Below are 19868 nucleotides of genomic sequence, written 5' to 3' on the forward strand. Positions count from 1 at the left end.
TTTATCATGAACTATTTATATATATATATATTTAGAGAAAAAACCGCAGTAACTAGTTACCGTAACCGTAGCGACACTAAATAAAGGTTATTTTTTTTTTTTAATTCTCGAATCTCGAGTGAACCTTTAGGGCTGCTTTGCTGGTTCATAATTGGGACTGGGCCTGCTTTTTTGTGAGCTTGGGCTCATATGGATTTCAGCGCAACCAATGACTAAGCCAAGCCAGCGGGCAGGGCTAATTCCATGAGGCCCAGCAAGCATTGAAACTGAAGCAGACCGACTCAACTCAATGGACTCATGGGTATGTTTGGGTTGCATGTTTAAACCCTGAATATGAGAGAGAGTCTAGTTCGTGTGAATCAAACTAATTTAAACCAAATCTAGACCCAAAAACAAAAATGTGAATCCAATCTATCAAACTCATTGGGCTGCTTAGGGTAATTACTTTCACTATTTTCTACCCACTTAAGCTTTTTGTGGGACTTTAATATGTTTGCTCCAGTAATTTAAAAACGTGCAGTTTTAAAAAAAATATTGATTTTAAAAGGTAATTAACGAAAATACGATTTTTTTTATTTTTTTTATTTTTAAAACAACAATTAAGTGTTTGATAAAGAAAACAATTTGTTCAAAAATACACTTTTAGCCAGGGAAATGGCCAAACAAACTCTTACATAATTTAGTAAATATATTGGAAGAGATGCTTTTGTCCTTCCATTATTCCATACGCCATTTCAACATCATATGCTCTCATCAGGGCTCGGTTGCTTCAACTAAAGTTGAGAGGTATCATTTTGTCTCTCAATAAAGTAAGGGACAGAAAATACAAATAAAAAGAAGAAAAAGGAAAAGCTGTCAGTGCATATGCAACACTTTCTCTTCGTTTCGATAGTGCTTTTTTCACTTTTTCATCTCTAAAAAACAATGAATGAATGAGACTCTTTGCTTTAATAGCTTTTTGTTTCAGTGCTTGCTGCTCTTTTAAGATTCGGATTATTGAGGTTGATGAAGCTGGTCGAATTCGTCTTTTGTTTATGATATCATGCCATTTTGTTCACAACTTGTTTGGGCTGGGTGCATGCTTCCCATGCATCTTCGATTCCATGTTGATCCAATAAGAGAAGCAAACCGATTGAGATGCCTTGTTAGTTGTTCCTGTTATTAGGCTACTCGGATTTTTATGAAATTTGAACAGATTAAAAGGAAGAGACCGTAAAATTTATGTGCTTCGAACAGGTGGCCGAGCTTGATAGTCGACACCTGGGGACAACCTAATAATAAGGGATCATCATTCTAAGCAAATGGGGTTGCCATAACTCCAAGGGGTTGGCCTAGTGATTAAGGTTTGGGATTTCTAGAGTGTGATACCCATGAGGTCACGAGTTCGAAACTTGTTAGGTTCAAATTTTTTCTTGGGGTCAGCCACCCGGGTTGTGTGGGGGGATTTTCGAGTCTCTAACCATCTGCTCGCGATTTAAGGTTTAATACCTGGAGTGGCATCGGATATTGAGCTGTGGATTAGTCTACAGTTCCTAACAGGCGGTCACTACGCTTGGAAGGTTTGACTACCACTTTGCGTGGGCTAATCGTTCAACGAACGAGGTACATTGTAGCTATAGGTGCTGTGAAATACCCTGATAAAAAAAAAAAAAAAAAAAAAAGGGATGTTACCATGTGTGTAGTATATATATATAAATTGGACAGAAGAGATACTTTTGTCAAGCATTGAGGAATATTACAAAAAGAGTAGTTGTATCTTTCTGTCACTTAGAGAGATCAAAGGGACTCAGATATTCATTGGTAAAAGAAAATTAAGATTGTTAATGAGCCATGTGCCAATCGATGATGGCAAAGCCTACATATTATTAAGGTTTCCTTGGGCCCAACACCATTTATATAACTTATAGCCAACAGCCCTAGGGACAACTCATTGCTTGTAATTTATGCACATGGCTATGAGTATTTATATTCTTCGACTCCCCCCACCACATAAAGGCCGGTTTCTAATGTAGTGCTCTAATAGATGAAAATGAACACCAATAAGAAGAAGAAGAAGGGCAACCCATTGGATAAAAACATGAACAAACCGGTATAATTCATTCTTGAAAACTGATTTACATAAAGAATTTAAGTCATGTAGAACACTTATTATCATAACATACCATCACGCTCTGTAGTTAATGTTTACGGCTGCTCACTTTATTAATACTAAAATGATGGTAGGTTTTTTTTTTTAGTGGCTTTATTCATTCATCAGTATTCAATGACTTAATATTATGCTCATACATAGTATGTCCGCAACTCATTCGATTTTATACTCGGTGAACTTCGTCCGAACCTATACTTAACGTGGTGAGCCGATTTAAAGAAAGTTGAAATTAGAACTAAGGACATGGGGTAACAAAAATATAAAAAGACTACTTCTGTTCCGACAGCATCATAGTTTGCAATATTCTTCCTCCACACTTTCACCATCGTTATCTTTGGGGCATTGGCTCTTTATTCTTTACCCTACCTTTCCCTTTTCCCATGGTGGTTGTTCCCCCCGCTCCATTATTCTATTCAGTACCTTAGATTATTTGCTTGAAGTGGGTGCTAAGAATCTTGGAAGTCCTCAGGCTCTTAAATCACTTTTGACTCATAAACTATATTCTAATGCCTTCACCATTGCTATCATTGGAAATACATGATTTGGATAGATGGGATGACCATTATTTAATTTAATTGGAGCCTGAAAGTCAGATTTGCCCTTAATTATGAAGGACATTTGAGCGTTCTTGCCGGGCTAACGAAATGTTATTTTAACTAATGGAAATGCTAATAATTGTATTCAGCTCAATAATTAGGAAAAACATTTGTTAAGCTACTACAATGAACACGGTTCACTCATCAAATGTAAAAACAAAGCATTTTTTAATCTTTAATATTCTCTCTTTTATCAATAGTGAATAATAATAAAAAAAAAAAAATTAAAGAAAATAGTAAAAATTAATAGCTAAAATATATATAGTGTTAGATATAAGTCGTATGGAAAAATGGGTACCTAAAATAATAATAAAAAAAATTAAAAAGAAAAAAGAGTAATTTTTTTTTTAAGCTAAAATGGATAACAAATTTACCCAGATGTGTAAGTGCTTGCAGGTGAAATAGGGCTTAAGATTATATTTTTGGCAAGACAGGTTTAAAACTTTGGTTTGTCCAATACCAAAAACGCTGCCACAGTAGAAGCATTATGTTTTTCATGACTAGGAAAGCTCATCTTCCTTGTAATAATTGTCACATCCTGGTCGGCACCAAATGGAGCTCCACTAAGTGATAAATCTACCAAAAAAGTACAGTGGACAGGGTTGGCTGGAACAAGGAAATACTAGGAAGTATGAACTGCCTAACAAATGAGACTTACACACTTTCTCTGCACTGTGAAATTTGAGTAGGAAAATCTACAGCTCCGCTCAAATTGCCTCCAGGGCTCCATCAATGATAGTAACAGTCATAACTAAGCCACAATATTGAATATGATAAAGATTAGTAACATGGTAACAATATTCATTGGGGGAATTGAACCAAATCGGGACCCGGTGAAGAGGAATCCGGTAACGTGGCTATTACATAGAGCAGAAATACAAACATAAACGGGAAACAAGCATGAAAAACTGCAACAAAAAGAAAAAGGAAAAGTGTTCCACCTATCAAATTTTTCTTTTCCCTAATAAAAACCGGATTCTTCTTCGCCGGACAACCCATCTTCAATCCCTTCTCCCAATATCTGATAAGATTAGCTAAACTCATTCCAACTCCTCTTGGCCTTCAGAAGGGCATCTGATCAGCTCCAATATATTAACTACTTCTCCCATGTCAGGCCGGTTTGATGGCACTTGCGATGTGCATATCAAGCCTAACTTCATTATGGGAATTGCCTCCTCAGCTGGAAAGTTACCCTGGAGCCTCCCATCAACACATTCCTCCACCCTGCCTTCTTCCAGTGCTCCCCTGATCATGTCACAAAGCACTACAACATCATCTTCCATGTACTCCACAGGCCTCTTCCCAGTAACCACCTCCAGAACTAAAACCCCAAACCCATACACATCGCACTTCTCAGTTATTTTTACTGTTCTACAGGCAAACTCAGGTGCCATGTACCCTAGAGCACTCTGAATCTTGCTGCTTAAAACATAACGATCAAGCATAGGTAACAATCTTGCCAGGCCAAAATCTCCCACTTTAGGTTCACCTGTGCTGTCAATCAGGACATTGCTTGATTTTATATTGTAATGAATGATGTTTGATTGGTGCAAGTAAGCCAAGCTTTTAGCTGTTCCAAGTATTATACTGAATCTCTCATTCCAGGAGAGGAAGTTTCCACCTAATCCTTCATGGAGCTGTTTATACAAACTACCACCAGAGACAAATTCGTATATGAGGAGCTGTAATGATGGAGTCCAGTAATAACCTTCAAGTGCCACAAGATTAGGGTGCCTGACTTTACCCAATTTCTTCACTTCTCTTTCAAAATCATCTTGAGACTTCACAAGACTCGAGACAGTGAGCTTCTTGATCGCAACTGGGTGCCCATCTCGAAGAACAGTCCGGTAGACTGCTCCAAACCCACCACGGCCAAGCTCACAATCCTTGTTGAGCAAAGCATGTGCTCCCGTGCTGAAGTCAGGGTCGCCAGAAAACATGACAAGCTTGCCAGAATTGGCATCTGTAGTGGGGGAATGGCTGAAGTCATCCCCAGCAGATAATGCGAGGCCTGCTGCAGATCTAGATGTGGATGACCTAACACGAAGATTAAGTACTGTGATGGAAATAACACCAACGACAATGACTGCAGCAGCTCCAATGGCGATGAGTGCAGAAATGCTGAGGATAATTCTCTTGTGACCAATGTTTGGGGGTAATGAACCAGAAGTGGAATCAGAAGAGGAGTTAGGATTGAGGACAATGGGTTTCGGAAGGACCACAGAGCAAGAATTATTGGCTGCAGAACCACAAAGGGATGGATTTCCACCGACGGAGGACGGGGAGATGGTATTAAAAAAGCCACCAGCAGGTAGTTCACCCTGGAGATTATTGTGAGAAATATTGAAGGACAGAAGGTGGGGAAGATTGGCCAATTGCTTGGGTAGGTTTCCAGAAAGGTTGTTAAAAGACACGTCCACATTTTGTAGGTTGGTAAGTTGGGCTATTGCTGCAGGTATAGGGCCACTCAGTCTGTTCTGAGAAACAATCCTGCACAATCCAACAAAAACAAAAGAACATAGACAAGAAATTAAAAACCTATTAAATCGATAGAAGCTAATCACGAAGAAATAGCAAGTAACTAAATCAGCCAAAAATGGAAGAAACTTGGAAGTTCATATTTGTCTCCAGAGAGAGAACTATTACGCTACTTGATAACATCATACAATCTTAAAGATATAAGGATAACTGTAGTATCACAATCATTTTTAAGGGAAACAGCCATCAAAATTAGGACACCATAAAGGTTCTTTGCATCCCAAATAGTGTTAAACATCAAAATAATTTAACAGAACCAGGAAAAGAAGAAAAGGGGAATCAAATTTTTTGCTGGCTAGAAATCATAAGAGAGCTAGTTCAGCTATCGCTGAAAACCTCACTTTTTTCCCCGCAAAAAGGGTCATTGAGTCTATAATATGGCGAATGCAACCACAACTTCTATCTAAGAATAGTTGGACACAAAGCTAAACTCTTTGTCAAGCTGCAATTCGACAATCATAGTCCATGTGATAACCTCGAATTACCCATTTCAAGTACAAGGAGAAGCAAGAAATCGTAAATGAAACATAAGAGATTGCAAAGAGAACTTACAAAGTTGTTAGAGGAGAACATTTCTGGAGTGAAGATGGAATCGTCCCCGAAAGGAAGTTCCTCGCTAGTCTCAGTTCATTCAAAGAAACAACTCCTCCAATTTCCAGAGGGATGCTTCCATTCAGCCGATTGTCGCTCAAATCAAGATTATCCAGGACCTTCAACTCTCCAATTGTCGCTGGAATAGGACCAATAAGAAAGTTCCTTGACAGATTCAAGAAATGCAAGCTGCTCAAAACCCCAATTGAAGATGCAATTTCCCCAGAAAAAGCATTATGGGACAAATCTAAGATTTCAAGTTTCTCAAATGAGCTCCCCATTAACGAAGATAAAGGACTATTCATGTTTCCACTCGGTTTATTCTCCGAGAGCGAAGCTTCTTTTAATCCCGATTTGAAAATCCACGAAGGAAGATCACCCTTCAACGAATTCTGGCTAAGATCTAATACCTCAAGGTTTACAAAATTAACCATAGACTCGGGCAAGCTTCCCGTAAATCCATTAGCAGAAAGATTCAAAACCTTCAGTGACTGAAAATTTCCTATTGAACTTGGAACTTGACCAGAAAATCTATTGGCCGAAAGGTCCAAACTTTCAAGGCTTTTCATTTCCCCAATACTGTCCGGAACCTCACCAGCAAATGAGTTCTTGCGCAGATTAAGATAGTTACACAATGAAAGCTCCCCCAATGTCCCTGGAAGGCTCCCAGAAAGCAAATTTTCGCTAAGATCAATGGACCTTAACAGCAAACAACTCCCAATGCCATCTGGGACCTTCCCAGAAAACCGATTCTTTGCCAAGTTAACCGCTCTCAAATTATTCAAACCTTCAATCCCCTCTGGAATCTCACCCTCCAGCGAATTATCGGACAAATCGAGGGATCTAAGCCCATTCAAAGACCAAATCCGGAGTGGTAATGAGCCCAAAAACTGATTAGACGACAAGTTCATCGAAGCAAGAGTAGAGCATGAGCTCAAACTATCTGGTATCTTCCCCGAGAACTTGTTCTTGGCCAAAGAAATGACTCTCAGAGACCCACATTGTCGAAAGAAATCCTCTGGTATAGCTCCTGAGAGACCGTTCTCGCTCAAATCGAGCACTCGAAGGTTGTCGACCCGAGCAATGTTGGGGCTTATGGTTCCGGTGAGATTGTTCTTCGCCAAGGATAGCTTACGGAGAGATTGCAGCTGGAGAAGGCCTCGCCCTATCCGGCCCGAAAGAGAGAAGCCATCGAGGTTCAGCTCGGAGACCCTGTTGGATTTGGGGTTGCATTTGACACCAACCCAGCTACAAGGACTATCGTCGTCTTCATTCCAAGATACAAGCTTTCCCTTAGGATCTTGGATATCGACCTTGAACACAATCAGCCCCAACACGTCGTCGCTCAGAGATGGATTCAGGGATCTCACAAAAACTGGGACTGTAGCAGCCAGCACCAACGCAAACAAACTGATTAGCTGCCTTTTCATATTTAAGAAAGCTCGCATTGTCTGCTACTTCAACAAACAAAGAGACCCAACAAAGCCATCCGAAACTAGTGCCGACCCAGAAAATACTGACGCAGAAGAGGCGAAATCACGAATACTGAGCTTTCAAAAGCGAAGCTGGATACCAAAAGTAAAACAAAAAACGGCCAACTTTCTCCAACGGCTAGATTTCGAGCTTCTGGAAAGCAAGAAGGGTCAAACAGAAACTACGAGATACCTGAAAAGAGGTGGCATTGGCAAAATGGGAAATCCCTATGACGCAAAAAGAAAAAATGAAAAAAGAAAAAGAAAAAAGAGAGCTAGAAAATGATAACTAAGGTTGTTTAAAGCTAAATTGTGCAAAAACCTAAAAAATCGCTTCGCAAAGCTAAGGTTTTCAGCTTAAAAAAAGAAAAATTAATCAGAGAGGTAGAAAAACAGAACAAAGAGACCCCGAGAGGTTTCGATCTGAGGACCGCAAAATGCAAAGCAGGGCACTCAAAAGTCTCGCCGAAGAATCCAACGGTTCGCCGGAAAGTCCGCCTTGGATTTCACTAAACAAGAAGCTCCGTCGCCGAGAGCTAGGGTTCGGGGAAGACTCTCCAGTAAGTTCGCCGGAGAATTTTGAATCACCGAGCGGTTACCTGGGGTGAGAGAGAGAGAGAGAAAGAGAAAGGTCTGTTCGTGTTTGTGTGTGTCAGTGTTAGCACTGTGAGAGAGAGAGAGAGAGAGAGAGAAGGGGGGGAGAATTAATTCTAGTTTTTATTAACGGCAAAGACGGACAAGGGGCCCAGGGGTAGATGGGAGGCTATTTATTAGATTTTAGACACGTGGCATAATCTGTGCAGTGAAGCCGATTCCTACGTGGCATACACGTAGTCGTTGTCAGTAAAGCTCTTTTGACGTGGATGGCACAAGTGGCAAAATCTTTCAGCTCTACGCTTTTGGTAATCTATATATGTGACTGCCCATCTAACTTTGGGATCGCCCCTGTGTTTCACTGGATATTGCCGTTATGACATTAAGCTAAAAAAAAAAAACTGTTCAAATCGTTACTTTTGATATTTGATTTAACAATAAATTTTAACGGAATATCCTTAAGCGAGACGTTTAAAAATTTAAATACTTCAATTTGAGACGTTTACTAGTTCAATACATTTATCTCAAAACGACGTATAATTCGATATCTTTTTATGAAATTATCTTCTTCTTTTTCTTTTTTTTTTTGTAAGTTGTTATTTTGTTATTGCTTTATCCCTTTTTTTTGCAAGTCTTTAGTAGTCTATGTGTGTTTGTTTGTGTATAAGTGCTTCTTTTAACCACCTTCACAGGTGGGATTTCTTGACATTCTTGCTAAGACTCGTTAGGTTCATACCTTTAGAAGCATTATCTCTACGTACTTATATTTTTAGTTTTTTTTTTTTTTTTTGGATCGCCTGGCCTAAATGATGTATTTTCTTTTTCACGTATTTAAAAAAAGAAAAAAAAGCCAACAACCCATTCGAGCAAAATAGCAAAAGGACCATGGGATAGGCAGTCGTGGCTACTTATGGGCCTCTCAGGACTGTCCATACAGGAAACTTGTAAGAAATCTCATCTACCAAGGAAGTATTCATAGGAGGAGAAGAGAGTCTTCCTAGAAACGAAAACTAGGGTCAACTTATTAATCAAGGGAAACCTAGAAAAGAGTGGAACTTGGTTAGAGTGTCCATGGCGTAGTTTGAATGACAAGTTTGACAATTCCGCCTGAACTAACCCATAGCTTATTAGATTTATGATAAAGCAAGGGCATGTGGAATGTGGATTAAGGGGCGGGAATGGCAGGTTGAGTAAATTGGGGAAAAGGGAAGGGGAAGTAGAGTGAAGGAAGTTGGGTGGACAGTGGATAAAGAAAAAAGAGGAAAAGTAATAAAGGAAAGTAGGTGGCCATGGTATTGGTTGGTGGGGTAATAAAAGAAAGCGGAAGGTGCAGGAGATGGTGGTGGGAGGGTGTGGTTCAGAATGCAGAGCTGTGTGAGCACTGAGCACTGGGCACTGAGCCCTGAGCATAACTGAGTAAAACTGACCCTAGCTCTCTTCTTTTGCTTTTAAGATGAATTCCATTGAACATTATAAAAAAGAAAAAAAGAAAAAAAAAAAAAGGGGGTCCCATTTCCTCCGCAACTCTCGCCCATTCACTTATGGTTTCTTAAATGCAGCTGTCCACCCTCGGTTTAATTGCATCCTTAAAAGAGACCCCTCCCTCCCTCCAAAAATTACTACCTATTTGACCCAAACAGTCTTCATTATGTCGGTAGTAAATATGATGTTGTGTTGTTTAAAAAAAATTAAAAAATAAAAATAAAAATCATCATTGTCCATGGCTGAAATTGAATAGACACACATTCATTAGGGAAAACAGTGCCTGTCATGCAAGAGAAGGTCACATTTCTGTGTCGATCAGTGATTTTTTTTTTTTTTTTTTTTTTTTGTTATTATTTCATATTTCATCAAGTTGGAATTTAATTTATGACAAAGGCTTGTGGCGTTTTAATATTAAAGAAGGAAGACAAAATGAAAATCATAAAAGCTAACTCCGTTTGGTTTTTTTGACATACCATGACAGGAAAAAGCCAAATTTTTATAAATAAGAAAGCAATCAAGTTCTGCCTCTCTTTTGAGGCGAGGAGCCCGTGAAAATTAGGGCAGCAATTCTGGTTGTCTTTACGCATGGTGTTACATGGCTTGACATTTTGTTGCACGTTTGGAACTTACTACACAGCCAGGGGAATCATCCATTCTGTATTTCGCCGTAGCCACCCGACCCTACTATTTTAGCTGCACATGGGTTGACAACTCTAGTGACCTTAAAGCTTTATTATACATGCATAACTAGAATTCATCATTTATAATTATTTGTTTAAATTTGAGACTAAAATACCATTTATAAAATTTATATGACCAGATAAATAGTTGAAGATCTTAATTTTTATTTATAAAGCATATTTTATAAGTGATTTTTTTTTTTTTTTTCGGATTATCAACCTAAAATAAGAGGGTTGCGAATTTCAAAAAAAGAAAAAAAAAATATAAAAGAAAGGAAAAGGGAATCGCTGCCAGCTGCGACTATTGGCTCTGATTTCTAATTTTAAGAATTATTTTATTTTATGTTGCTCTCCACTCCCAAGGTAGGAAAAGTTCAGACAGTAAAACGACACGGCCTTCATGCGTGCTTTGTTTTTACTTGCTTGTTTTTTTTGTTACCTCAATTCTCTTTGTATTTGCGCGCGCTCCAGCATTGGTCAATCGTCAGCGTGCACAGTGACAGGAATTTTACCGGCAACGTGGAATTAACAAAACAAGACACTTCGTCAATTCCGTGACCCGGTGGGGCATCACATGAAATGACGAAATGAAAACTCCGCAATTTTCCGGTTCATAGTTGATACCGGGTATGTGTTCTTTTGGGCCTTGTTCAATAGAGATTGAGCTGGCCTGGGCCCAACTCCTTCAAGCCCAAATGATGGTTCTTCTGCCATGGATATTGTTCTTTTGGGAACTCTTTATTAAGCGCAGTTCTTTAAGGCCCATTACGGGAGGTGGGATACGCCAGGCCCATCACTCACACGCGCGCGCACATGCAAAAAGCCCTATCGAAATTTTCTGCGTCAGGGCGTCTTTGTGAGAGAAGTGGAAGGAGAAACACTGTAAACAAGAGAGAGGGGAGATGGCAGCGAATGGAAGCACGGGTCTGAATAGAGAGCAAAAGATTGTGTCAGCTCTCTGTAAACACCTCTCTTTAGATCCTGTAAGCCACCACTCACCCCACCTCGCTTTTCCATTTCCTTTGCACTCGTTTTTATTTGATACTCTTTGTTTTCCGCTCTGAGGTTCTTGATGTACGAACTCAGTTTTACTGTAATTTTACATTTTTCTTGTTGCTAGGTCGTCTATTTTTGTTGGTTTTTTATTGATTTTTGTGTGTGTGTGTGTGTGTGTGGGGGGGGGGGGGGGGGGGGGGGGGGGGCGGCTTGATGTGTTTATTTCAATCACTTAAACATTGGAGTCTGAGTTCGTATATTGAAATTTCGAGAATTGGTCCTTCAGAAGTGGTTTTGGTTGATCCTGGTGGCATTGAAATGGAGAGTGTTCATGTGGTGTGGTCATGAGTTAGGAGTTTTGACGAAGACACTTTCTTCTCATTACCAAGCATTTTCCTTTTCCCTTATTTGCATTCTTTCTGCATGTGTGTTCACTGGACTTTCATGTCATCTCGATTGGTGAAATGCTATTGAACTTCTGTATATGTAATTTCAAATGATATTTTCATACATGAATATGCATTGTCAAGGATGATATTAAACTGGCTTATAAAATTGATTTATGCAGAAAATCTTTTTGGGTGATGTCGTGGAGAATGATATAAAGAGCTTGTACTCAAACATCCTGAAGTCATCTGGGGCCCCTTTGGATGACAACGATGAGGTAAAGTTGAATTCGTTTGCCTACTGAATGTACTAGTCCAAAGCATTTGGTGCACAATTATTGATCAAAATGCAGTTTGCCACCTTAACTGATGTTACTAAAATAAGATGTATGGGGTTGTTAGATGCCTGTATAGATTGCTTATGTAAGTAACTTCCCAAATTATAGCAAATAACTTAGAAATAAAATGAAGAAAAGTTACTTAATGATGTTTTGATGTCTAGACTCCTGTTAGTGTATTCGTGTTGATTTTTCCTGGATTTCTTATTGCTAAATGTTAAAGTGTTCCACATCGCCAAGAGATACATAACTTGGGCACTTTATAAGCCATGGACACCCCTTCTCTCTAAAGGCGTCTTTTGAGAGTGAGTAAGGCCCAATGATTTTTACATGGTATCAGAGCAGGTTCCTTGGACGATGATGGACCTTTCCCTCTCGGTTGAACACGTGTTTGGCTAAAAAGTTGCCACACGTGAGGGGGCGTGTTAAAGTGTCCCACATCGTTAAGAGATACATAACCTGGGCACTTTATAAGCCATGTATACCCCTCCTCTCTAAAGGCTTCTTTTGAGAGTTAGTAAGACGCATGAACTTTTACAGTAACCCCCCCCCCCCGCCCCCTTTTTTTGCTCAAAAACTGAACTTTTGATTATAGGTGATGAAGTGGATAACATTTGCAGAGAGTTTTCCTCTGGATTCTAAGTCATGCTTTGGAGTTCTCAATGGATTAAATGACGACTTGGCTCAGAAGTCTGTGCTTTTGGGGAATGGACTAAAACCCTCTGCAGCTGACATTATCGTGTTTTCAGTTCTAAATCCTTTGCTGGTATGAAATTTGACCCTCCATTTGGTTACATTCTACAAACAAAAATGAAGTGAAGGAAGAAGAAAAACGGAAAAATTATAAATTTTTTATTATTTTTCATTCCGTAATTATAAAAGGAAAGTAGTGAAAAAGTGACGAGAAGAAAAATGAAGTCTTATATCTCCTCCCCATACCCAACTTTGTCTCCAAATATTACCTCTTTTGGAAAGAATTTTTGGTGGGCATGAGAATAAAAGTTTGACATGTTTCCTTACACTTCATGTTTTTTTTTTTGCTCTCCCTTTTGACAAACCAAATATTAGAAGGAATATAATTAAAAAAAATTCTCTAGGAGTGAATCAAATGTGGTATAAATTTTTTGCTTCAAATGAATCTTTTCATTTATTATGCTTCTCCTTGTGCAGATATATATTTTTTTCTCTTTTAATTAATATTTGGACTAAATGTTTCTTGTGAGTGTCTGAAATATTGGTTGCACAACAACAATTTGTGGGCCCATTAATCATGCATACCTACCTTTCATGTCCATTTGTGTATATATATATATATATATACACAAATGGACATGAAAGGTAGGTATATTCTGTGTATATATTTCATACAATTGTGAAATGGTGAATTAAAATTGCTGTTCTTTTAAAAAGTTTAAATCAAGAGGTTTTGTTGTGATGCCAGTCACCCCATACTTATGGGGCTTGGAGGTGCCCTTTGGCTCAAAGGCCTTTGGTCTTACAGAGTTGAAATTCTTATGATTTCTGTGTGGTTCTTATTGCCAGATTGGCCTTACAAATGAAGACAAGGAAAAGTTACCACATGTGATGAGATGGATGGATTACATCCAGGTAGGACCACATCCAGATTAGTTTCTGCTATTTTAATTATTCAATGTTTTTGATACCCTGCTGGGAAAGAAAAATGTATAGTTACCAAATGTTCTCACTAGATGCAGACATATTATCTCCTTGGTTTGGCACTGGTTTTGTCCATGTATCCTTTTGGATCTATTTCAAATATTTGTCATGCTTGGTGCTTGTATGAAACAGTTTGATGAATAAGAAATTTTATTGATTACATAAATGATTGGGAGTGTCAAAAGGTTTCGATGAAGTTGGGATTCATCATTCACTAACCTCTACTCTATGCAAACGTTTGGGATGGGTCTCATTCATTTGAGTTCTACGTATGCATTTGACAAACCCGGGTACAGCTCATCAAAAGAGCAATTACTTATCGTGGGCCACATTTTGTGATTCAGAAAGAAATGAAACAAAACTGAAGATTCAGAACATCGAAACAAACAAAAAAGATGCTAACCTTAAGATTATGTTTTCGTCTAATTTTATGAAATTAGTAATGATCTTATTATCCATTATGTACCCGGTGAGATGTCCTAATAAATCCCTTTCTGCTCAGATATCAAAATTATTGACCTAGATTAGATCAATCAAAAAGATTTACTTTGTTGCCAGAGGCCAGAGTCTACTAATTGTGGTCTGGTCATTTGCATTCATTGACCACCATTGTTGAATCTTGCTAGGAAAAGAAAAAAATTATGGGTAATTACTTTTGCCCCCCACCAACTACCAGCCATTGTCAATATGCCCCCATGAATTGACACTTCGACCAAAAGAGAGCATCAAACTACCATTTTTACACACTTTGCCCCCTTCTGTCAGTCTAATTCATGCAAATACTTCAATGCCCTAACTCAATTTAAAAAATAACCTAAATACCCTCATCTGAAAAAAAAAAAAAAAAAAAAAAAAAACCCTGAAGGAAAAGGGGTGGCTGCCGCCACCCCTGAGGTGGCCGCACGGCCACCCTAGGTCTTTTCTAGGGTGGCCACGCAGCCACCCCAGAGGCCGTGGGTGGCCCGCGAGCCACCCCTAAAGGTGGCTCCGGCCACCTCTGCGGGCCACCCCTTTTCCAGGTTTTTGTTTTTGTTTTTTTTTTTTTTTAAAAATATATTAATTTTAATTTTTTTATTAATTACTGTAAAGGGTATTTTGGTCTTTAAATCAAAATTAACGGTAAAAAATGGCATATTCCATCCAAGTTAACGGAATGGGGCAAAGTGTGTAAAAATGGTAGTTTGATGCTCTATTTTGGTCGAAGTGTCAGTTCATGGGGGCATGTTGACAATGGCTGGTAGTTGATGGGGGGAAAAGGTAATTACCCCAAAAAATTATTTACCTTGTATTTGACATTCACACTTGGTAGATGCTTTCTGCAATGGAGAGAGAAAAAAAGTTTTCTGGTATAAGCATTATTCTGAAATACGAACTCTCGAACTTTAGGGATCATAAAAATTTTCTGTCAAGACACGCTGGATAGGGTTTTTTTTTTTTTAATTATATATATATATATATATGCAAAGTGTGGTTGATGATGTACAATTCTGCTATATGGACATGTAAGTTGTGACTTGTGACAAGACGTTGGGATCGTATTTTAAAATGTGAAGCCTATATTTACTTCAGATTTCTCTTGCCTTATTCCAGCTATGTGCGAATCAGAATCCTGCTCTCCCATTTGTGCCCTTACCTTTTAAGCAGTCTGTTTATATGTTCTTGTATTATTTTCTGTGTATATATAATTAACTAGTGCTCATAAATTATTGTCATACATTTTAACAGAGCAAGGAGGATTTTGGGGAATTATTTGGGAAGATATTGCTCAAGAAGGCTAAATTTGAGCCACAAGTGAGTAATTTTTTCCAATATACTTCCATGTATGGTATATATGGGTTGAAGCAAATGGAATGTATGGGTTCCTCAGAGTGTGGTATTATACTCTTTCAACAGAGGGTTCTTGAATGGCTAAAAGATGAATTGTTTGGTTGTTTTATAATCATAATAATACAGTATAGCTGCACTGCTGCATCATATCCTTTCAGAATCTTTGCAAAATCTACTCCTGTCTGCGGGCAGGGAAACTGTGGATGCCCCTCTGGGAAAAAAAAGTGCAGCATGCCAAATCCATTAAATTTCTCTGCAGAATTCCTTAAGTGCCTGTAAAACGTTGATAGAAGTTGATTTTCTTACATTCTTTGTTGATTTTAGTTGGAAGGAGCAAAAATTACAGCGAAGGTGGTAGATTCAGATGTAAAAAAGACATCACAAAATGCAAAAAATGCAGATAAGTTGCAGCCAAACCTGAATCCAAAGAAAAGTGACGCCGAGGTACTCCTGAAATTGACCTTGATATATTGGTTTTCACATTGTTCCATTTATGTGTCTGGGTGTAGGCTTATGTGATTAGATTTTGAGAATTGTATCTATGCCTTTTGTTTTTACTTTTTAGATTTCCATCTTCGTAAAATTCTTGCATACTGACACTGTTAATTTGAATTTCAAGAAAAAGGTCACAGGAGATAAAGAAGCTACCCAGGAGAAGAAAAAGGCATCCGAAACAGTCGTAGTTGAGAAGGACAAAGAAGTTAGTGTCAGTTTGCTCAATATACAAGTTGGTCTTATTCGCAAAGCATGGAAGCATCCATCTGCTGATAGGTATGGTGATGAACCCTTCTCTCTTTCTCTTCAAAGCCTATGGTTCATTGGATAAACATCAGAATTGGGTACAACCCATTGAAGTAGTCTGAAGTTTTGGTGTCTAATTTTGCAATGACTGTTGGATACTAATTATTGATTAAGCATTCCTTTTTAATTCATGGTGCAGTTTACTTGTAGAGGAAATAGACATTGGAGATGCTAAACTGCGTCAGGTGGTCAGTGGTTTGGCCAAGTATTGTAGTCCAGATGAGTTAACGGTAATAATTACTACATCAGTTATTGAGATATAATCAGTTACATTAATTTTTGCTTACCTGTGCTCTCCTTTAGTTTCATAATCGTTGGATTCTTCTTTTAATTATTGGCATTTCAGATTTGTTGGATTATTGAAACCCATCTTTCTGTTGGCTCTGTTTCCTTTTTGCATCTGCTATGCAGAATCGGCGCATCGTATTGATTACAAATGTAAAACCTGGAAAGCTACGAGATGTGATGTCAGAAGGACTGGTACTTTTTTTTTCCCCCTTCTATGAATTCATCAATGAATCACTTTATGTTCTGCATAGCACAGAACAAAGTAAAATACATTTAAATGATCAGTGCACGGTGTTTGAGGAATAATGGTACTTGCAAGATTTCACCATGGTTTATCTACAAAGGATATACTTTCCTTCTTTTTTGCACCTCTTAATAATCATAGATGCATACCTAGAAGCACGCAAATTTGCACTAATTCATTCTGGCTTATCTTTTTTTTGAAGAAGGATTGAAAGCCTGCGTGTTAAATCACTTTACTAGTGGCAGTTTCAATCTCAACATTCTATGTCTGCAACAGAGTTGGACTTAATCAGATGTTTTGCCATTAAGCAACACATTTACTCATGTAAATAAATGTTGCCCATATGCTGAAATAAAAAAAAGGAAGTTAGAAATGAATTACCATTTTTCCTGCTTGATTTTCTTTGTTACATTGCATTTGATGTCTGTTTATGAAATTCTCGGAGCAGCTGATTTATGTCACAAGATTTACAAAATATTCTTTTCCGAAAGTCTGGCCACTTTATTCTTTGAAGTGAAACATTTAAAGTGTCTATTCTTAAAAATTTGCTATTTCTTCACCATATTCCTCTTGAGGTACTCCTTTGGAAGACTGCGATTATAGAGTGATGTTGATGTGCATACTTATAAATCCAATTTCCCAGGTGCTATGTGCTTCTAGTGAAGATCATACCATTGTCGAGCCTTTGCTTCCTCCTGAAGGGGCTAAACTTGGGGAGCGCGTTTCATTTTCTGGGTAAGCTTGCGGAAATCATGTTGAACCTTGTAATCATTCATATATCACTTGTATAATTTAGGCTACCCTAGGAAGATAGGCTGTTGGACCTTTAATGGAGAAAATAAATAGTCACAACTTGGGAACTAGTTGATTAGTTTTGCTATTCCCCCGTTTTTTTTTTTTTTTGAATGCTGCTATTCCGCTGTTAGGGTGCTTTCCATTTTACGGCTGTATTAAGCTGGGATTAACCTGTTCAGTCTTCACTTTCAAATGGTTTACATAACTTTATCTTTACCCTTATATAGTTGATAAAAGTTTACAATCATTTGTAGAGACCATAGAATGAAGCGCACATTTGTCTTACACTTTTTTCATAAGTAAGGTGTATCTTACCCCCTTGGTGTTTTTGTCTAGGATTGATGGAAAGCCAGAAGACGTCCTTAACCCTAAAAAGAAACAGTTGGACAAGATAACACCGGTATGTATATCTTTTTCATTTTCTTTTTAGTGCAGTAACCTTCACCGCATATCAATCTGTTACTCAGATTATTCAATGACTTTCCGCATCTTGAATTCAATACAAAAGAGGATAACTGTTTTGCCACGTATTAGATCAGTGGTTGAGGGTGACCGGGTCTGCTCGTTAGTTGGGGTGGCTTAGTTTTTCAGTTTATCCTTTCAGTCATACTCCCTTCAACAGATGAAGTATGAGCAAGTCACTGTCATTATTGGTCTGTTTTAAGAGTAATGAATCACTGATATCATAATATTTGCTATATTAATTATCAAATGTTATTTGGACATACTATTTTCTATATTTTGTTTCTCAAGGATGGGGGAATACTTTTCTTACGATCTGTGAATGAATGCTTTGAAATGTGAAGAAATAATTCTAGTGTTTCACGGCTGCAGCATCTTTTCACGGACGACATGGGTGTGGCCACGTTCAAGGGAATACCATTTATGACATCTGGTGGACCGTGTACCTCATCCATTCCCAAGGCTAGCATCAAATAGTGAAGATGGTATATTGGCTCCCAAGAACAATGTAACTCACTTTTCAGAGTTGAGCTGAACAGTAAGCTTTACATGAGAAGAAGACACATTCATGTAGGGATGGTTTTTGATTGTTTATGATGTGTCATGTTCCTATTTTCATATCAAATGGTTTAACATCTATTGCATTTAGTTTGGATATGATGATAAAGTAGGGTTAGACAATTTTTAACACGGTTTGCGAATCTGACATGAAATTAGCGGGTTATTATGGTTGAGGAGTTTAGCCTGTTTAATTAAATGAATCGGATTATGGTTGTCATAAATTGTCTTATACATATGCATCGACAAAATATTTAAGGCTGTCAATTTTTGGCATGATTTACGAATCCAACACAAAATTATCAGGTTAGGGTTGAGCAGTTTGACATGTTTAATTAAATGGGCTAGGTTATAGTTGATTTAAATAGTCTTGCATCCATATTTCGAAACCTGATACCCGAACACGAATTGTCACTCATAAATACAAGTCTCATTGTAACAAAAGAACCCAAAGAATATTTTTTTTTTTTTTTTTTTGGGTTGGGGGGGGGGGGGGGGGTAGCTGGTGGGGGAGGGAGTGAATTGGTTGGGGGAGGGGTGGGGGGCGACGTGGGGGGGATGTGTTTACCAAAGGAGACAAAGGAGTTCAACTTGGCGACGTTGTACGCAACAAAATCGGTGTTTACTGTGAATTTTGAAGGCTGACCAAGAGGCAATCTTGCTCTTTATCTACCTAAATGACTTTTATGGGGAATTCAGGACGTTACACACACACAAAAAAATAAAAAATAAAAAAAAAAGTGTAATTTTGTGGAATGTCATTGTTTTTGTTTTCGGAGGCATTTAGTGGGGTTTTATGTAATTTTATGGGTTTTTTTGACATGTGGCGATTCGCATTCGCGCTCCAGGTTTGAATTGTGTTAAGACATGTGTACAAGATTATAAGGTCAATCATAATCCGACTCATTTAATAAAATAAGTTAAATCTTTTAACCTTAATATGCTAATTTCGTATTTGATTTGTTTCGGGAATTGTCAAATAATTGTCGGCCACAAATCTCGCATGTTGGGTTCAGATCGTGTCAAAGCATTTGAGAATAAAACTATATAGTATATAAGTCAACTAGAATCACTAAATGGGTTAAATTTTTTAATTGTAATTTGTTAATTTCGTATTAAATCATGTAAGATTTGCTGACAGTTTCAAAATTTGACTGTTGTAATTTTCTCTTGATGTACATAATGATGTTGCGTCAGAAATCTTTTTCCTCTTACTGCTTTAAATTATGAGATCTCTTGCCAGCTACAATAATCAATAATGTACCATCAGATCGTTATTTGTTATGGCTGTTGTACTTTGTTTAATCCATTTTTTTTTTTTTTTTTTTTTTACTCCTACGTGTGTATAAACAATGTCAACATGTGAAAGCTTTTGTCTTTTTCTGAAAATA

At 38.0% G+C, this 19868-nt stretch overlaps 2 protein-coding genes across 2 annotated transcripts; one reads left to right on the plus strand and one right to left on the minus strand.

Annotated features, from left to right (window-relative positions):
• Positions 1–3497: 3497 nt before the first annotated feature.
• Positions 3498–8061, minus strand: LOC133863482 (probable LRR receptor-like serine/threonine-protein kinase IRK). The gene is made up of 2 exons (XM_062299431.1): positions 5836–8061; positions 3498–5235 (listed from the first exon to the last, which is right to left on the minus strand). Exons 1-2 carry the CDS (start codon positions 7320–7322, stop codon positions 3786–3788), a joined length of 2937 nt encoding a protein of 978 aa, XP_062155415.1. The 5' UTR covers positions 7323–8061; the 3' UTR covers positions 3498–3785.
• A 2870-nt stretch (positions 8062–10931) lies between these two features.
• LOC133863729 (tRNA-aminoacylation cofactor arc1) lies at positions 10932–18558 on the plus strand. Its single transcript, XM_062299794.1, has 12 exons — positions 10932–11088; positions 11670–11765; positions 12421–12591; positions 13368–13433; positions 15228–15293; positions 15654–15773; positions 15949–16100; positions 16270–16360; positions 16542–16610; positions 17306–17397; positions 17794–17857; positions 18292–18558. Exons 1-12 carry the CDS (start codon positions 11008–11010, stop codon positions 18394–18396), a joined length of 1173 nt encoding a protein of 390 aa, XP_062155778.1. The 5' UTR covers positions 10932–11007; the 3' UTR covers positions 18397–18558.
• The last annotated feature ends 1310 nt before the right edge of the window (positions 18559–19868 follow it).

The sequence above is a fragment of the Alnus glutinosa genome, chromosome 3 (assembly GCF_958979055.1).
Source record: "Alnus glutinosa chromosome 3, dhAlnGlut1.1, whole genome shotgun sequence".
Lineage (NCBI taxonomy): Eukaryota > Viridiplantae > Streptophyta > Magnoliopsida > Fagales > Betulaceae > Alnus > Alnus glutinosa.

What these genes read in the sequence shown, in the direction of transcription:
- LOC133863482 (XM_062299431.1), bottom strand. Translation starts at nt 7,322, where the DNA reads ATGCGAGCTTTCTTAAATATGAAAAGGCAGCTAATCAGTTTGTTTGCG. An exon ending in TGTTCTCCTCTAACAACTTT is followed by an intron (nt 5,236 to 5,835) that starts GTAAGTTCTCTT and finishes TGGATTGTGCAG; the next exon opens with GATTGTTTCTCAGAACAGAC.
- LOC133863729 (XM_062299794.1), top strand. Translation starts at nt 11,008, where the DNA reads ATGGCAGCGAATGGAAGCACGGGTCTGAATAGAGAGCAAAAGATTGTG. An exon ending in AACACCTCTCTTTAGATCCT is followed by an intron (nt 11,089 to 11,669) that starts GTAAGCCACCAC and finishes TGATTTATGCAG; the next exon opens with AAAATCTTTTTGGGTGATGT. An exon ending in CAGTTCTAAATCCTTTGCTG is followed by an intron (nt 12,592 to 13,367) that starts GTATGAAATTTG and finishes TCTTATTGCCAG; the next exon opens with ATTGGCCTTACAAATGAAGA.